Source organism: Sylvia atricapilla, chromosome 8 (assembly GCF_009819655.1).
Source record: "Sylvia atricapilla isolate bSylAtr1 chromosome 8, bSylAtr1.pri, whole genome shotgun sequence".
In the NCBI taxonomy this organism is placed as follows: domain Eukaryota; kingdom Metazoa; phylum Chordata; class Aves; order Passeriformes; family Sylviidae; genus Sylvia; species Sylvia atricapilla.
The window spans coordinates 26,020,363-26,040,033 of record NC_089147.1 but is presented as its reverse complement, the minus strand read 5'-3'; the positions used below and the strand labels follow the sequence as shown (position 1 = coordinate 26,040,033).

The window sequence follows — 19,671 nt, the reverse complement described above, 5'->3', positions numbered from 1 at the left end:
GTTTACAAAACGAGTCTGTTTAAAAAGATTAGCTACTAGATTTATCAACCAATTTAAAAATTCTCATATATATCCATATTTCTCTGCTATTTTTGTTCAGTTTGAATATTCTGACAATGAAAAACCCTTAAATAATTGAGCAATATATTTCCCTTAACAGCTCATGACATTTCTAAGAAAGACCAGAAAACCTCATCCGCTTTGAGGAAAAAACCCAACCTGTGTAGTATGTACCTGTGTACCATTATGATAGAAGTAGAAAAAGACATCAATTTTCCACAATAAATGAATCATAATATTTAATTTAAGCAGGCCATAGGAAAACATAAAGAAGGGAAGTGAGTGATCACTGAACCATACACAGCTGAATGGGAAAAATCACCAGTATTGAATAAAAAAGGGAAAATCTCGGAAATATTCTTCTGATGATAAGCAGAATTTCATCAGCCTTTAAATTCATAAATTTCCATTTTCAAGCCAGGCACATGTGACTTTGAGACTATTTTTTCTACTTTTATTGGGACTTAGCATCTCAAGTCTCAAACCCTACAGGAAATCTTCTGTCCTCAACACTTTTTTACAATTTATGTTAGAGTTCTCCATACATTTAGATGTTCAGATTAGAACCTGGGCACGTGAGTCCCTCAGATACACCTTTTGTATGCCATACATAGTGTCTTAGGAGTAAATCAGATCACAAGTAGTCCAAAATGAAAACCTGTTCTTCTGTTTAGAAGACTGCATAGATAATCGGGGGTCTGGTGGGTATGTGTGTTAAAATCCTCATCTTTAGGAAGATACTGCAGTATTCCTTCTGCATATCACTCCTTTTTACTGGCCTCTCTGGCTAACCTATAGCAATAATAACAATAAGAGATCTAGCTTTCTTTTCTGATATTATTTTCTATACATTCAAGATGACCTTGCATAATAGCAGAAGTTCAGGAGTATAAAAGAGTACAACAGCTATAGAGCAGGTTCAGACAGCTATCACAGGTCATTTTATCTTTCAGTAACTTGAGAAACCCATAGTCTCAAAACTACTAGCCCTTCTTCTCTCTCAATTAACAGTACATACAGCTCTAGTCAAATACCCTAGCTGGAGTACCCAAAATAAAGGAAGGCTTCCGGTACATAGAGGAATATAAGACTTTTATATGTGAAAAAAAACCCCAACAAAATGAAACATTAATCCTTACATCTTTGTATGATTAGAAAATAGAACACTGAAGATTTTTCTTATCTATGAAAAGATCAAAACGTTGCTTCTTGTATTTACATGTTTCTGTATGTGACTATCACAGACCAGCAAAAAACCCACCAGCTGTGAGGGACGCAGTTGGATCGGAGAAAAAAAATCTCATTGCTTTCCAACATTCTACACCTGAATGTTTGTAATTTTTTTTCCCTAATTCTTCCTCCCTCAGGCAGAAGCCTTTTCTGGCCCTTTTTGGCAGGTGACTTACCGGCAGTGTTTGTGGGATCCTGTCAGGGTTTCGATCACAAAGCATTCCCCTTCGTTGAGACAATACGCAAGGTCCTTGTCTTTGCATGGCTTAAAGTGCTCAGATCGCTCCGTGGAATACGTTGTAGTGTCTGAGGGGAAAACAAGGGAAGGAAAGAAATGCTGTAAGGACAAATATTGGATATTCCTACAGTAGATGTTAAATAAATTCGATCACGCTGGTCTCAGTAACATCAAACACAGACTAAAAGAAATGGGAGGCACAGGGTGTGAGAACCTCTGTCTGACCGCAGCAGTATTCGCAGTCAGGTTTCTTAAAAGATCCACAAGAAACACCTGCAGAAAAACAAACCAGACTGCAGCAAAGTTGCAATATAATCTCAACTACTTCCAATTTCCAAGGTTTCCCTGCTAAAATGTAAAGACATCTACTTTGCGTCCTTTAACCAGAACAATTTTTTGTATTACTACGCCAAAACACGGTTTGAAATAAGGTACAGTGTTTTTCATAAAAACCAAACAGCAGTAAGTCATACAATGTAAATTAAAAAAAAAAAAAAAAAATCCAAAGCTACAATGAAAGAGGAAAAAAGAGCTGAATACCCAAGGCCAATGCTAATTTGATTCACCAGTCACAAAAACCAGCCTAAAACTCAAACACAATGTACCAGTGATTGTCATTTCATGTAGATCATCTGTAGGTGTACATAAGTCCACCCCCAAAACACAGTTAAAGGCTTGATTACAGATAAAACTGTTGGCTGAACCTTTGGAATATTTAGTTAGATAATTAGATTTAGAATAGACTGACAGTATGTCAGGGTGAGCTATCATTTCTGTCTTCTAATAAATCTCTTTAACCTTCCCAATCCAGTTGGATTAATCAACAATCAAGTGAAATTTTCAGAGGAAGATGCCTGATTGACACATATTTTAATTTTCTTCACTATGACAAGGTTTTGTCTAACGAAGTGTGATTTTCAAAGTAGATTATGAATTAGTAGATTATTCCGCAGAGCCATGGTTTATTCTTCATATTCAATCTTAATTCAAAAAGCTTAAATTCCTAATCACTTTGCAGGACCTGATATAAACTGAAATAGTAAGAGAACATTTCATTGTATACCATACAACCTATCACAAAATATTAAGTTGTCTGCTATCAAATAAATGAAGCAGTGCTCAATAGACATAGAACCTTGCAAACTCACGGTTATAGAAATACTTTAAGTTGGCTTTGGTCAAAACTCAATACAAGGTAAATATCCACCAAAAAAAGCTGAAAACCAAAATACTGAACCACAAGACACCTGTAACTATAGTTCTGCAAGAAAATTCAGATAATCCCCAAAAAGTGTCAAAGTAGCTTTTTTTGTTCTCAATACATTTTTAATAAAAAAACCTCTACAAGTTTTCCTGATATGCAGACTAAATGACAGAAGATTAATAAAATACATTTGAAAATAAGAAGAAAATCCACACTCTATTCTTTGTATGCAACACTCTTTTGTTTTTCCTCTCCAGAGAGAAAATATTTAAGTTTAGAGTTTTCAGTGGAGAGAAAAAAAAATCCTGAGAAAAACTCTTAACAGTCTTTCCTCAAATGTCTTTACAGATTCAGAACAAAAGGCCATGCCATTCTCCCCAGTAGCAGCACTTACAAAAAAAGATGCAGGCTAAATAGAAACGATGTTTTTAATTATTGCAAGCAAACCCTGAACTGAAATGTATGAAGTGGAAGTTTGGAGACAATACAAGATCTTTATAGATGCAAACAGCTGACATCTCACTGTTGACATTTCAAGAATTATCATCTTTAATGTAAAAAAATAAAAAATTCCTCATATAGAAAAGAGGTACCTCAGTTACTTTATAAGGTCAGTTTTACCCAAGAGCACTAAAATGACTATTTAAAACTTGACTAGGCAAAAAAAAATAACTATAAACCTGAGTAACCTGTTACATTTCTACCCCTTTTAAATATGGAAAACTGAAGGCAATGTTATTTCAAAGCACACATGATAATTAAAAGTAAAACTGATGAGCAGAAACTGAGCTTGATCCGGCTTTAGGGAACAGAACACTTGTATTTGTCAGCCTGCCCTGAAGGAACAACCTGTGCAAATACCTGTATGAAGGCAAGTGCAATGCATAGACCAAAGGAACCTGAGGTGCTCCCAAAGGACAAGAGCAAAATGAGGGAGATGGGCACCAGGACAAAGCCTGGCTGAGGCAGTGACACAAGGAATTCTCAGAACATGGCTTGTGAAGTGCAGGAGACTCCTCTTCCACCATAATTAAATCAGGAACACCTTGTCAAGGTCAGCATTTTAATGTTTCGGATTAAATATATTCTTTAGAAGTTTTGTTCTGCTTTAATTATTCCTCTGTTTAATACTGATCAACCCTTTTGTTTTGTTTATAAATGGGGATGAGTTGCAATACTTCATTTTCTCCACTTGGACACAACCTCAAGCTTTTCTTTTGTGTTTTGTCCCTCACCTTTCAAATTAAGTACAACAGTTGTAGGTAACAGTGATCCTGGCAGCTCCTCTGGCAGCCTTGGACTGCACTCCTTATGTTTTAAAGCACTCAAGAATTGGTAACTTTTATTTTTTTAAATAAATAATCTCATTAAAAGTCACATTTCAATTAGAGTCTTCTCTGGTTTGGAATGTTTGTGCAAGTCTAAGCAGGTTGATGCACATGGACACTTGGTACAGCTGAGCTGTGCACAGATCTCTGGGCTGCAGAGATCAGGTGTCACAGCTCAAGGGTCCAGCATTCCAAAGCTGTGTCACTAACTGATATCCGAGATGTCCCTGGAGCTGCTGGGTACTTTCTGCTGGAGATAACTCATCTATCCCACTCATGAGCTTCATAAAAATTACAATCCTGTTGTTATTTTATGTTGTATTCACAAACTCTGCTACAGCTTCATTAAATATTGATAAAAACAAAACCTAAAAAATGGCTCTAAACATAACTGCAGAAACTACAAAATAGACAACACTGTAGAGATGTTCAGTTTTCCTGATTCTTTGTCTAATAAATAATAAATCCTATTGTCTCTTGTTTTATTTTACCCCTAACCAAACACTGAATTGACTTTTCTATGCTGGAATTGTCCTTCATAGCTTCAGAAGCATGGTATATAAACACCATTGTACTGTGATGTTTGACTTTTTAATGATTTTTTTAAAAAAGAAATAATAAAACCTAGACATTCAAAAAATTGAATAATACAGCTCCTTAATTTATTTTCAGTCTGTGAATGTGTTAACAGTCTCAAATATTTATACGTAACAAAGGGGAATGAAGTATTCAGATGTCCCTGAATTCAGTGCATATTCCTTAAGCTATTATTTTCATTTTTTTTTTTACAGCCAGGTGTTTCATGCAAATGAAGCACGGGATATGGACTTCTGCTGGAATCTCTACAACTAAGATGGAATAAAAAAAATTCTAAGCCCTCTTGTTCTTATTTTTCTTGCCTTACTATATCAGCAAAGGTTTACTCATGATTCCCATACTCCAAAAATGGATATATCATTGCCAACCCCCAGTTACCACTGCCTAATCAAACAAACCAGAATTCCAGTCACATCTCAAAGGAAGGCCTCAAGATCCCTTATTTCTAAACATGGAGTTGGTTTCTAAAAATATTCTGCCTTTAGGACAGTTGAAAAAATGAGTAGCAAGTTTATAGATATTAGTTTGTTTAGGTCCAAAACAGTCTAAAAAAGTGTAAATGAAGTTGTATTCTTGTCTCATTAATGTATGTTATATTTAAACCAGTACAGGATGGCTCCTTATAGCTGATATTTTGGGTGATCTTCAAGGTATGATATGGTTACTAGAAACGCTATTTGCTCCTTCAAGGCTACCACTTTCAGTGTTTCCAATACTCTGTCCTGATATTGATAAACCTGCCAGGGGGAAAATGCAGGAAAAGAAAGAATGCAAGATTTAAATTATCCTGGGAAACTGCAGCATTCAGGGCAGTTGCTGCTGCACAGATTGCAGCAGCAGCCATTCCCATCCATCACCACATCTGTCCTGCAGCATTCCAGCTTCAGAAACACATTTTGCTGGTTACATCTCAAACAAAGCAAGTTTCTTTCCTACGCCAGCTTCAAATGATACCCACACTCCATGGCCCTCTCACTTGAAACATTTTTTCCAGGCAGACAACATTGGCTGCTGTAGGGAGAAAACTGACCCAAGAGAACAAGAGAAGGCTTTGCATAACTTCTGTGACTAGCAGACACTCAGACTGTGCAGCCACAGAACCATGAACACAGGGAAGGCAAATGCTTGGTGCATTTCCACCGAGGAATATTAACACGTGGTCCATTTTAACACCAGAGCTCAGAAACTAAAGGACTTTTTAAAATGCTGCATATTTTGACTACCACTGGGTATTACCAGCTTTACAGATTCACTATCAACATGCAAACTGGCTTTTCCTTTATCTTTTTATCCATTTATAACTGATCATTTCCCAGAGAACCATTACTTACCGAGGCACCAAACAAGCAAGATGCTTATTTTAAATCCCTGATCCCATTTCTAAATGCACTGCAAAAAATAAGCCAGATATAAGCAACTGAATTTCCTCTGAAAACACAGCTTTAGTAATGAGAAAAATACCTTCTCAAGAGACCCCAACATTTTTTACAATATATTCTTGTCTCACTACACTGCATTGTACGAGGAAGGCAGCGTAAAAAGTCAGTTAATAGCACATAGGGACTTACATTTTGTGTTCACTGAAGTCAATGGCAAAATATTTACAATGATTCAGGTGTAACCAGGGCTCTCTGAAGTTCCTGTAGGGTCATCTAGTTCTTCTCTCCTGCTACCTCAGAACTACGTGTGGTAGCCCTAACTAGAAACAGTCTTGCCCGAAAAAAAGAAAAACATAACAAAACAAACCAAACAAAACAAAACTCCGCCACCACAACAATAACAACAACAACAAAAAAAAAACAAAAACAAACAAAAAACCCCGAAAAAACAAACAAAAAAACCCACCACAATCTTAGACACAGAATAGTCTATATGTAATTTTGTTTATTCACTTACTGAACCTTAAAAAACCACAGAAGTTAAAATTTTTATTTCTGTGCTTTTAGAAGTGTCCCGGTTTAGGAAGGGTAATTCCCAGTTTAGTGCTTCCCCTATTCCCTCTCCAGTCAGAAACACAACAGGGAAGGATCATAGGTCAAGAGAAGAGCGATTTGCTGGAAACAGCAAGGAGAAAAGAAAGGCAACAGTAAGAGCAACAGCACTGATAACAAAATGTACAAAACTGGGGCAATTTATTTGTGCAATGTTCCCCACGCTGGGGACAATGACAAACAAGGGGGTCAGACCCTCTGGCCACCATGATTCCCCCCATGGGAAAAAACTCCTTCCTTCTCAGGTGTGAGAGTCCCTTTCCCACCCTGGCATACAAGAGGTGGGCAGGGGAAGAAGATAACAAGTCCTAGGAAGACACTCATTAAGGTAGAAGGAAAGGAAAACGAATATTTAGTGGTTTGGTTTAGCCTTAGCTGACAGTAGCTCCTTCTTAAGTTGTTGATATTTGCTAAGAAAACATTCTAGACATAGTCATTTTTAGTGCAAAACAGAGATCTTGATTTGTCAGTGCTACGTAAAGAGCTGGCATTAGCCATGGATCTGATGGAATAATTAAATTTAAAAATTCTAGTGAGAAATATTGAGAACTTTAAAAAAAAAAAAAAAAAGAAAAAGAAAAAAGAAAACTTCATGTTTTTCAAATAATAACAGGCTAACAGGCTTCTTGTTCTAAACTTACTTGAACTCTTTTTGCATACATTTATATATTATTTAAACCAAAAGCTTAATTAATGATAGCAAAAGCAATTCTTTTGCATTTAGAGAGGCAGTTTTGTATAAACAAGCACTAGAGTTCTGTAGGCTGATTATTCAAGAAGCCTCCCCTTAGCCAGTTTTGTGCCAGAGAAAATTCTATTTAATCCAATAACAACTCAGAAGCTTTGATTGCATCATGATATAAAGCAAAGTTGTGCTACAGATAAGGGACTCGCTGGAGCAGTTCTATTATCCTTCAGATTGAAATGAACAGATCAGTATAATTTAGCAACAAACTGAAATCAATATCCCCTGCTGCTTTTGCATAAAACACCTGGGCACATGGCAGTTACAAAAATGAAAAAATAGCTTAAGGAATAGGCACTGAACTAAGGGACATCTGAATGCTTAACAGAAATTCCCCTTTGTTACCAATAAACATTTGGGACTGTTACCATATTCGAAAGGCTAAAATAAATTTATGAGCTGTATTATTCATTTTTTTGAATGTCTAGGTTTTATTAACTCTTAAAAAAATCCATCTAGACAATGTCATCATTTAGAGGTGTTGGCTTCCCAGTCGGACTGGGGGGGGGGAGCTGGAATTGTTATCAGAGACAGCCCCTGTGTCTTCCCTTTCCATTTCACTCTGAGGATTACATAACAAAGCTCATGTGATATTAACTCAACCAGCACATTCCTCTGAAACATTCCTCTGGTGGTACAAAGCAGCACACCCTCCAACAGACTGCTTTCCTCCCATCTCACCAGAGCACAGCATCACATGCACAACTGCAAGAAAACACAGAACACTTCCAGAAGAAGAAATTACAGACAGTCATCTCTCCAAAAATCACACATGCTCCCTTGTCAGCAAATCCCAAATTAATTCTTTAAGTGTGACCTTGTTGTTCGTATTTTCTAAATGTTTTTGCAGTTTGAAATCACTATACACAAGTATTAATACATATCTTGAAAAACATATGGAAGCATTTTCAAGTTACTAGTGCGTTATTAGCAAATATCATGTTATTTACTTGATGCAAAGAACTCTGAAATACAAAATTATCTCTTACTTTCATGGCTTAAAAAAAAAATCAAACTAACCAAAAATTAGTTTTAAAAAGAAGGTACAAAAATATGCTCACCTAATGCTTTGTCACAACAAACTCAAAAGCAGAAAAAGAAATAATGCCAGTATCACTTTGAAATGTAATATCTGATCATATCTGTCAGAACTTAAATACTGAACTCTAAACACCACTGAAATTCATCTCTGTATGGGCAATTTGCACATCAGAGCCTGCATTCTCCTGTGCTGCTCAAACTGAAACCAGGGAAAGCTGAACAAATGGGAAATGACTCAGGAGAGAGCCCTGTGAGACACAAAGGGCCAGAAGTTTGGTGTCTAGGAGCCAAAGAAACAGGAATGACTAAGACTCTAAAAGGTTTTAGTGTTCAAAGTGAAGACTTACTCTGAAATTGAGTTATGACAGTTCTGATGGGCTCTCTAGGTGGCAGAGTGCTTTTGTCAATCAAATGTATCCAGTTATCCTTCAGTAGGACTTATTAATTGATCTAAGAGAAGCTAATAGAGGAAATCAGTGAAAAAGCAGCATGTCAGAGATTGTGCCAGAAGCGGATCCACTGCCCACACCAGGGTTTCTCTGTCCTTTGACCCTGCAGTCCCACTCACGTCTCTGCAGACACCAAAAGCCCTTGAGACTGGATGGCACCACTGCACCACAAAGGGCCACCCTCTTAGGGATGTGAAAATAGCTCTAGGAAATAGCCTCCAATACCTGGAGAAACTGAAATACTGGTCAATTAAGCAACTTCAGAGCATAAAAGTAAAAAAGCAAATTAATTAATAAAATAAAATAAAATATAGAGTTTAAGAAGTGCAAGCAAAACTTAGGAGTGGCACCCCAAACCAGAAAATTCTGTGTAGCTTAAAAGATGCTAGAAGAAAGCAGATGTAGCACACATCTGTGATATCTGCAATCACCAGCACTCTGAAACTAGTGAAATGAAACATGTAACTTAGTGAATCTTGTGAAACCTAGTGAATCAAATCAAGAAGAAACCACAAAAACCTAAATCAACTATATAATTCAGTACTGCTACAACACGAGTATAAAAGCAGTGTTACAATTATTGTTACATGCAGTAAAACCCCCAATTAACTGTCCTCCAAATCTTTTTCCTTCTTAGACCACAGCTGTGAAACATTGTGTGGGGGTGGGAGTTCAGATGCAAGGCCAGAGGAGAGCAAGGGAAGGACAGAAACCTTACATCTTGAAGGCAAATATTTCTGTTTAGAACATAGAGGGACTTTAGCTTGCCCAGCTCCTGTAAAAGAAAGATGCTAGAATTGACAGAGAAAGTCTCATCACCAATGGCAGCTGGCAAGTGTCCTCATTGAGCAGCAACACTTCATCAATCACAGAGCTGTAATAATCTCTATTTGCACATTTTATCTATACATTTTATAGAAAGCAGCAGCAAAGGGAAAACAGTAACAGTGCTGACAGGTTGGGCTGCCTGGGCCTGATCGATGTTCTACAGTTTAGTTTTTCTGGATCATTGACCATTTCCTTAGAGTTGTACCCAGCACTGTGTTTTCAACATTTAATAAATCACTTCTTATAATCACCATCAGGGTACTGTACGCTCAGAGGGAGATACCTAATGGAATAAAAGAATTTTTCTAGTTATATGAAGAAACATTTAACGTTTTAATGTAAAAATACTAATTATCAAGAAGATATGAGTAGGTTGTTTGACTGGCAGCGATGCTCTTTCTCCAAGGAATTGAAATAGGTCAAACAATACATTGACTAGAAACAAGGGAAATAAGAAAGCTATTTTAACTCTAAGCTTCTGCATGTTTCCAAGGCATGCAATCTAAAATTTATTCATAACTTCATTTATAATTCTGATATCCTTGTTGTGTGGACATGCAAAGTCAGGCTATGAAACATTCACATTACTCTCCACATTTCCCTTCACAAAGAAACCCATATATTCTAAATTATGCTTTATTTTTGAAATTTCATTTCCTCACTTTATTTCTTTTAATTCAGTCTCCCAGAACAGAAAGGGGAATGGGCACGAGAAGGTAAAGTGTCTTTGCAACAGTTCCCCCATTCTGCACTGCTCTGCCCTTGTGTGCAGATAACCTCGCAGGGCTTCTCTTATTCTCTTTCTCAGGTAAGAACAATTTTTCCATCTGTTTTTCACGTGGCACTGTCAGAAATTCACACACTGCAAATCCCCACAACAACAAACTGCTCAGCTTTATTGGCCGGCATTTTCCAATGCCAGTAATTAGGTAAATCACATATAGCTTTTTAATTTACACACACACTGCTTCAGCACAGCCAAGAGTCAGTCAACTGTGGCAAGAAAGAGCCGGATAATGAGGTTCTCAGTGGGCTACTACAGCTTCAGGAATGAGACTGAAGTCAACAAAACCCAAGCTGGGCTGAGTTTGACCAGAGATGTCAAAGGTATGTCTAATATCTTAACATCCGCACAAATATTTTGGGGAATAACGTAAACACATTTTTTTCTATTTCTTGAATCCTTGGCCTTCGACTCACATTCAAATCACATTTAGTTGCATCCCCCTCTGATCTTCAATTTAACATAAAATTTCGAGTTCAACATCCATGATAAAAATTGAAGTCATCGCCTCTCAAGTGAAACAGATTTTTCTGCTGAATTCCCTGCAACTGAGACTATTATGTTGCTACAAAAGTTTAAAAGCTGAAACTTGTTGGCTGGCTGCTTATCACTAAAGAATACACAACCTTAGTGCAATAAACCAGTAAGCAAGGAGCAAAGGGAAGAGAAAATGGAGTTTGGGACTAGAAGGAAGATGCTTTCATGAAGACAGAGTATAAAGCACCCTGAAATGTCTCTTGGGACCATTGCCACTATAAGCAATATTCTGTTGGGGCTCCTGTTCTTCACCTCAGTCTCCACAAGCCACCACACTGTGAAGTTGCTTTTGGAAGCCCATAAATGCTCCTACATCCAATGTGCTCTACAGTTCTAATTTTATAACCTGTCACTGTACTCACCCCGAGCAAAGTAACATATGCTCTTATATGTTACCAACTAAGTGCTAGGTTATTGAGTTTCAGGAGATGCAATTATTAGTTAAAATCTGCATTTCAGTGTGTTTAATTCATTAATTTTAGCGTTAAATTAAAAGTTAAGATGTATTTTCTTCCTGTGGTGGAGGTGGTTTAGAGCATGGCTCACTGGCAGGTAAGGGAAACATGCACACAGCTCTTTTACATAATGCTACCAAAAAGATTATGAAACATCAGAAACTTAATTAACACCAAAGCTAGCCACCAAAAGGAAGTCTAACCTATTTGCCTTCCACATTTAATTATCTCTACAGCAGTTATATCCTTCCACAACCATCAAGACAGTACATATAATTCAGTCTTGTAACAGTGACAGCAAGCTAGTAAATGAGTAAGTTATTGTCCTTCTTCTCTAAGTCTTAAGTTTTTCCAACTCCTTCTGAGACCTGAGCACCAGAAGCACACAGAGCACTCAAGCCTTGGCATCTGCATTTACTCAATGACTTATACAAAAGTCCAACACCCCACCATCTTCTCCTTTTCTAATAACTCCCTCCTGGTTGCATACACGGAGCCTACAGCAGTACATACACACATCAAAGCAGTCTGCACTGACTGTGGCTGAGTTCTGGTTACCATCAGCCACAGAACTTATCTGCCACTGCCAGGCACCTGTGGGCTGGCACTGTGGCACCCTGAGGTGCATCTCGGCAGCAATTCCAACTGCTAGAGCTTTTTGGGGTCATTGGGTACTTCTGGACATGGCAGCATTCATCCTTAGTCATTTCTGAGTGACTGAAGCATTACTGCAGGCAAGCAGAGTGCTGTGCAGTAAACACACAATGCTTTTTTCAGCAGAACCTGCTTGGTTTGGTGTGAGTTACGGTTTTTTGGTTTTACATAACTGAATCAGCATGTACAGCGCATCCTCCAACCAAATAGTTGTGAAAGCTCTGATTAAAAACATTCCAGTAATTACTTAACTCCACTGAAAACCATGAAGGAAAAATGCATCACTGAGAATTAAGACTAACTGGAATTTTCAGCTTCTCAAAAACATTCAGGTTAATTTTCTATTCATTAATGACTAGGCAGACTTTGTAGGTCTTATGCTCCGTGTTCCCACCTTTAAACTTTCTTTGGGAAAACTATCACATATTCTTTTAAATTAGAGCTTACAAAACCCCAAACCAACCAAGGCAATGCAGAAAAACCTACCTACCCTCTAATTTTATGTACCTGAGAAAGCAGTGTAACTGAGGGACAAATAAATTCAGTGGTCAGTTTTCCCCTCCAATGCTGCACGAACTCACAAAACACGAGGTCTGCAGGGTGGGCTTCTAGCAGTGTAAATTCAGCGCTACACAAACCTCAATCTTCCTTCACACTTCAAGTTATAACAAAAAACAGCATGACAGAACAAAGCCACCACTACTTGAATGACAAAAAGGACAAAGGCAATGTTAAAATAGCATCAACAAATTTGCACTGTAGCAACATTTCATGGTATTTGCAATTTTCCCCTAGTCCGCATTAGGAAGGGAGAAGAATGAAACATCTGTAGCAGCTTTTCTTCTTGCTCTGAGAAGCATTAAAATGCATTCTCACCCTTCAGTCCTCTCCACTCCACAATTAATTGACTTAGATAACACAGACTAAGCACAATTGTAGCATTCATCTTGCAACAAAACTAGCCTTGCAATAGAAAACAGAAGTATTCCTTCACTTTCAGACACTCCTGAATCAAAGCCATGTTAACCTAGGTTTTCTACCAGTGGTAGCTAGCAGAGAACATGAAATTTCACATACTGAAGTTGCATCCCTGTTTCATTACTCAGATTAAGCCAGTACATAATTGAAACTGAAATATCTCCTACCTTCACCCATGAGAAACTTGGGCAATATCACAAGCACTTTGTGTCTCACTGTACCGGTTTGATGGTCGCAAAGCAGTCAGCTTTGCACTGCTAAACAAAACAGCTTGAGGTTCAACAAATCAGCAGTGTTGGCATCTGATATAGCTCAAGTAAGGGGGAGGAGAGTCACTGCGAGATGTCACTGACAACTTCATTTCCACTTCTGTGCAAATTAAATGTAGGCTGGGGCACAGAAATGGAACATAATTAGACATAAAAAGTAGGGCTGCAGGCTCTGGTTGACTGAAGATACTAGTACAGGAAAGAAAAAGCCAATTAAACCAGTAGTTTAACTCACAAACTGCAGCATTAATAATCCTATAATAGAAGGACAGAACAACAACCACGAAAGCCCAGTTCTGGAAATGCAACACTGAGCACCTCCAATTGCAGCCTAATTCCATTGTAAAATCTCTCCATTGGAATATGCATCTTACACACCGCTCTAGTGCCACCACACTGGAGAAAAAACATATACACAAGCAACAGATGTGAGCACTGAAATATGAGAATGAAATACGAGCAATTAACAACTAGTTGAGAAAAGACAACAGGAAGACTACGTTATCCTCTTTCAATGGCTTCTAGTTTTTAAAGCTGATATATACAACAACTGAATAGCTGTTCTAACTTAGACTACTGATACATCTTTCAACCTGCTAACCAGAATAATAACCACAGTATTTCACAATCATTATTGCATTAGGCCATTTTTAATGACATTTTATAACTAGTAGGAGATTTATTGTCTACTCAGAAGCTGCCCACTAGGCAGCAAACTTATCACTACTGCAGCTGCCTCTGAATTTGTCATGTTACAAAGCTGACTCAGACAGCGATTTCGTGCCAGAAGATCTTTGGCAGCAGCAGCAAAAATCCTAGTAATATCCTCTGGAAAGCACAACTGCTACTCTTGGAAGGGTGGAAAAGACCAAGAAAAAAAATCAGCTGATAAATCAGATAAGCTAGTTTCAAAATGCTTCAGTAATCATTGTCGGGAGTTCACAGGAGATGAACCCTATCACTAATCAATTCTTCTAACAGCATCCCCTTTAAGATTTGTGGAAAAAAGTCTAGGCAGAAATGCTCTTTACAGTGTTTCGCTCCCTCCTCTTCCACTGAATGGTTAACTATTGACTCAGTTTCTCCAGGGATGTTGCTTTTTAAATTGTTCTCATGTAATGCTGCCCAGATCAGACCAATAAGTACATATACAGTTAAATATGTGAGGCTTTAAATAATGAGTTAAGTGGATTCAAACAATGGTTCTTGACACAAACAGCTCACCCAGTTTATCCAGGTTCAAACTGAGTGCTTAACCGGGACGGCCAAGACACAACTGTTTGCTCACACTGAGATATATTTGCTTCTTAGCCATTCCTAAGAAAACATAAAGATAATTTCCTTTACAATCTACCCTACTGTTCTCCTAAGTGAATCTTCCCAGAGCAATGTTTGCTTTATTGGTGAAACTTCTGACCAAAGATACCAGGAAAGGAAGTGGAATAAGAACCTGAGTAAAAAAACACAATGGAAGAATAAATCAATCAATCAGGTGCTAAAGCATATTTTCTCCAAATATAAACAACATAGGCTAGCAGGTTGTAAAAGGGTCAAAAAATACAAGGCAGGAGAAAGAAAGTGAAAAAGAAAACTAACAAACAAAACTGCTGGAAACTCAGGAAATTCAAGAAAGCCCGACAAAAACCTGCTCACACAAACAGCTAAGAGATCTCTTGATGAACTCAAGGCTGAAGAAGTATCACTCATTAAACAGTTCATAAATAGCAGGTATGTAGTTAATAATCCAGTACTTATTTACATATTTTATCTATTCATTACACAAATCAGCTGAAACTTATATTTAATCTGCTTTAAACTGGGATATGAGCATACCACTGCTTCTTCTCCAACTAGACTAATATTAAACCAAGGTTACTGACATTACTTCTTAAAAAGGGGAAAGCCCCCAACATCTAAGCCTGGTTTGGAAGTACTCATTCAGATTGAAACTACAAGGTAGTTAATTTTGAATCTTGGATTTTTTTTTTTCTTTAAAAGTGTTATTTTTACATTGCTTCAGCTTTCAAATTGTTTTTGCCAACAGTAAATTTAGACCGACTGCTCCAAAAAGCAGTGGAAAATGTGTGATGGTTTAGACCTAATTAAAACCTGAGCAAAAGCATGGAAAACTTGGGGACAGCACACAATCACAAGTTCTCTACCATGCAGAGCAAGTGGAAATCTTTGCCATCAGTCATGGTTAGGCTGAATTAGCCATTTTTTTTTTTGCACAGGGAAAAGTTTCATAAATGAAAAGGTTATTTAAACAGATCCCATGCCAGCCCCCTTGAATAGGCACTGGCACATATAAGAAAGACATCCACCCACATCTAGGAGAAGGAGAGAGTCAGAATTTCTTTCCCTGAAGCTGATCTCATTTTTGCTGCAACAGCCTCTGTGGGGCACTGGAGGTTGGAGTGAGCTAGAACAAGCTAGAACAATTTTCAGACTATCTAGTTTGCATAAGCAATAAGGTTGGCATCTGGTGGCTCTAAAAATAAATATAATTTAAAAAAAAATAAACCAAAAAACCCAGTCTTGGGATGGTAGAATTAATGCTTCACATCCCTTTTGGCAGCTTGTATCTCTCCATTTGCCAGCTACTCTATTTTCTCCAGTTGAGTATGCTTCATGGTTATTCAGAAGATTTATGTATTTTCTTATGCTACTGCCTTAGTAATGTCAAACATGCAAGATGATACTTTCTGCTAGCTAATTCTCTTCCCACTAGATGACAAGGACTTCAAAGACAGAACGAACATCTTGAGTCTTTATTATCCAACTTCCCACTTGTGCACACGCTGCACGCAGAATTGGTTTGAGGTGGCAACTTGATAGCAAAGCAAAACAAAGAGCACATCAGTTCTGTGCATCTTGTCCGTGCAGATGAGCTGCTGGAGTTCAGCATCAAACAAAGGCAGCAGCACACCCTGCCACACACTTAATCATAAGGCTGGCAGGCTTATCTCTGAGCACACACGAGATCTGGATATTGCTGAAAATCTCAGCATGTTTTCCTGGTATATCAAAAATCAAATCAGAACTGGATTTGAGTACTGAGACCTACACCACACCTGAACTGACTACTGGAAATGAAAAACCTACAGAGTCACCAAAAGCCAGTGTGGAAGCAAATCAGGATTTTCAGTCATCCACTGTGTCTGGGAAAAGTCTCAGGGTATCACACAAGCCCACGGCTACTTAGACTAATATCTGAATTGTGCTAATATTTGGGATGCTCTAAGGAACAAATTCATGTCCCCAGCTCCAAGCATTGTATCCATAATTGTCCTAACACGGCCAATTTGCGCTACTAATGATTGTTTCAGAAAATAAATAGATCACTGACGCTGCAATTTTCTGTGCCAACACAAGTGCAGATGCATGATGAGGCCGTGGGTCTGAAATCCTGACCTCACACTTTCAGAGACTGCAGTGCTCCTCCACCTGCAGCAGAGCAGTGTGACCACTGCTGATTTTCCCAGGCTCCCATTTCATCACAGCAATATCAAACAGATGTGAGACTTCTCTGAGGAGAGTGAACAACCAGGCAAACAGCTGAGAGCTTGTACATTTATAAAACTCTGGCTGAAATTCAGCCTTCCAACAGCTGCAACCATGTTCATGACATTTTGAGAAAACTCAGCTTCACTCTTGCGAGTATATTGCTTTTGTGTGCAAGTTTTTGCTGCCCTATTTTAGGATTCAGGAAGGATTCAACACATCACATCTCTCTCCCTCTCAGGGTAAAGCTTAATTTTTAATGAATTGCAATTAAGAACTGAAGCCCCACCCTCTGTCCACCCCCGCAGAGCTTATAACTCCAGCAACCATGTCTTCTATTCCCTTCCCTCCCACTTCAGCACTGGAGGCAGAATGTACACAGAGTGGGACCCTCCCATCTCTTCACAGAATTAGACAGATGAATACACTGGGAGCACATCAGGAAGCAATTCAGATTATGGCATTATTTCAAAAGCTGTATACTTTGAACATTCCTTGAAATGCCAGAAGAAATCTGAGGATCTGTAATTTTTTCAGTTTTCGTATCTGGGACATATTTTACATAGCGAGAACTTTCAAGGGCTGAGGGTTTAGTGTTCTGAGCTATCCTAAAAATCAGTATAGCAAAAACCAGGACAGAATCTGCCCTAAAACCAGGAACAGTTAGAAGTCTCACTTCGCAGATGTTAATATTCTCCATACTGCTGTGAGCTATATTTGATATTATTTGTCTAGCATCAGAGCTATGCAGAGTACTTCACAAAATGCAGGAAATGGAGATTTACTCCTAGGAAATTTGTCTCACGAGTTATAAGAAAAAACACACCATGTAAAGGGTCACTAACTACAGAACTACTAAGGTAACCTTCGTCTCTGATTGTTATTCAAATTTCCTTACAGATGGCTCTCAATAAAGGCTTCATGGCTGAAGAATTAGATATGCAGTCATTGCAAACATCTAGGCTTTCACTACAGTGTTCCTAATTATGACTGGCAATGATTTTGAGAAAAATAACAACATCAAAAACACCACAACTTCCCCCCATGCCCCTCTATTTTTTTCCTGCAGACCCACAAAAAGACTCACAAACTTCTCCCCACCCTCAGCTTTTAATTCCACTGTTTCCACACTGCTTTGATCTGGGCTTGTTGACAGATGTGCACTTCCCAATGTCTAATTCTGCAGATATACTTCATTCCTTTACGTTCATTACTGAATCTCCTCCTCATATAATTACGGCATACAGGAGTCTGAACACACACAAACACTGTTTAGTTTCACCAGGACAGAGCTAAGAACATGCACGGGTTGTTGGCAGCAGTGAAAAAATGTGGACTGGTGAGTGCTCCTGTCTGTGTCTGTTTATGGAAGTCGGCAGGTGCCACCAGGGATAACTCCTGATGATTGTGAGCAGGATTTGTGCTTGATAACATGATGTCACTAATCTGATAACCTCATCATTCACCTGATTTTAAATCAAAATACGGTATTTAAATCAAAAAAGGTATAGGCTCATGTGGCCACACAGATGGACTCTGGCTTGCTTGTTTATAAATGTACCAGTTGTTTGGTGTAAGATTTATGGGGTGGATTGCGGGTAAACAACTTCAGCATCTCATTTCAGTTTTATCTGGGGAGAGGCTATAACATGAAAAAGACTAAGAAATGTTTCTGTGCTTCAGCCAGTATCTTTAAACTCTAATATAGAGCAGCTCCCTCCCCCTGGAGCTTTGGGTACCTCTGGTGACATTGGTATTTCAGCAACTACCAGCGCACTTTGACAGAGGTACTAGAAGAAACAGTAGAGCCACTTTGTTATTTTCAAACCCAGAAATAAACATGGAATGTTAAAGGCTTCAGCACATTAGTTACTGATCTCAAATCTTTTTAATGATATGAAACATCTTAAGACCCCCTGTTTGTCACATATAGAATATTCTCTGTGTTTATTTACTCTGATCTAAAGTATCATATTCAAGGAAAGTTTATAAAACACTGTTGATAGCAGTTAAGATTCTCAGCTTGTTCCAGTTTAAGCAGAGGATGCAAACTTCCCCTAGGTTAACACTTCAGGAAGTTTAATTCCACTAGATGCAAGTTTCAGTAGATATTCAGTGGGGGGAAAGGCATCTTGAATAAATCTCTGTATCACAACAGCTTTTTGGCCTTATTGACTGATACACTACAGGACTATGAAAGGAATGGAAAACATAAATAGAAAATCCCCTCTCTTCAGCCCAAGTCCATTTAGAAAAAACATGAGTATAAATAACATCATTTTTCTGCCTTCTCCATCTTTACTTTGCCCCGGTTCTATGGAAAGCCTTTAAAATGGTGAAGGCAGAATATGATCTTTGAACACATCTTTTACAGAGGCTTCTATCTCTCCAAACTCAAAACTAAACTTCTGCCATCCCAAAGGCTTAGAAAAAACCCCACAAAGCAGGGGTGGGGGAAAGTGCAGCCTGTTTTTGAAGAGCAGTTCTCCAAAAGCACCCTCTTTGCTCAAACAGGATCACTTTTGAATAGGCACAGCACTGACAGTGGCTTCTGGCAACCCCCAGCACAAGTAATATGAAATCACAACAAAAGTAGTTGTCTGGGGCTTTTTTCCCCCCTTTCTTCAAGAAACTACAGAGAGACAAGTCTTGTCCTGAAAAAAGGTAATGTAAAAGAAAATAAGGAGGAGAAAAGCATCATTATTAACCTTGAACAGAAATACAACTAAGCCACAGGGAAACAAAGTGATCCACTGGATGGGACACACACAGTTTACAG

The 19,671-nt window shown here is 38.3% G+C and overlaps 1 protein-coding gene across 1 annotated transcript in view; it reads right to left on the bottom strand.

The window, feature by feature from the left end:
• NRG3 (neuregulin 3) overlaps positions 1–19,671 on the bottom strand; it is a 342,543-nt gene that overhangs the window by 199,391 nt on the left and 123,481 nt on the right. Inside the window, exon 2 of the mRNA XM_066324173.1 lies at positions 1,467–1,596. Coding sequence (XP_066180270.1) covers positions 1,467–1,596 — 130 coding nt within the window. The remainder of the gene's footprint in view (positions 1–1,466; positions 1,597–19,671) is intronic.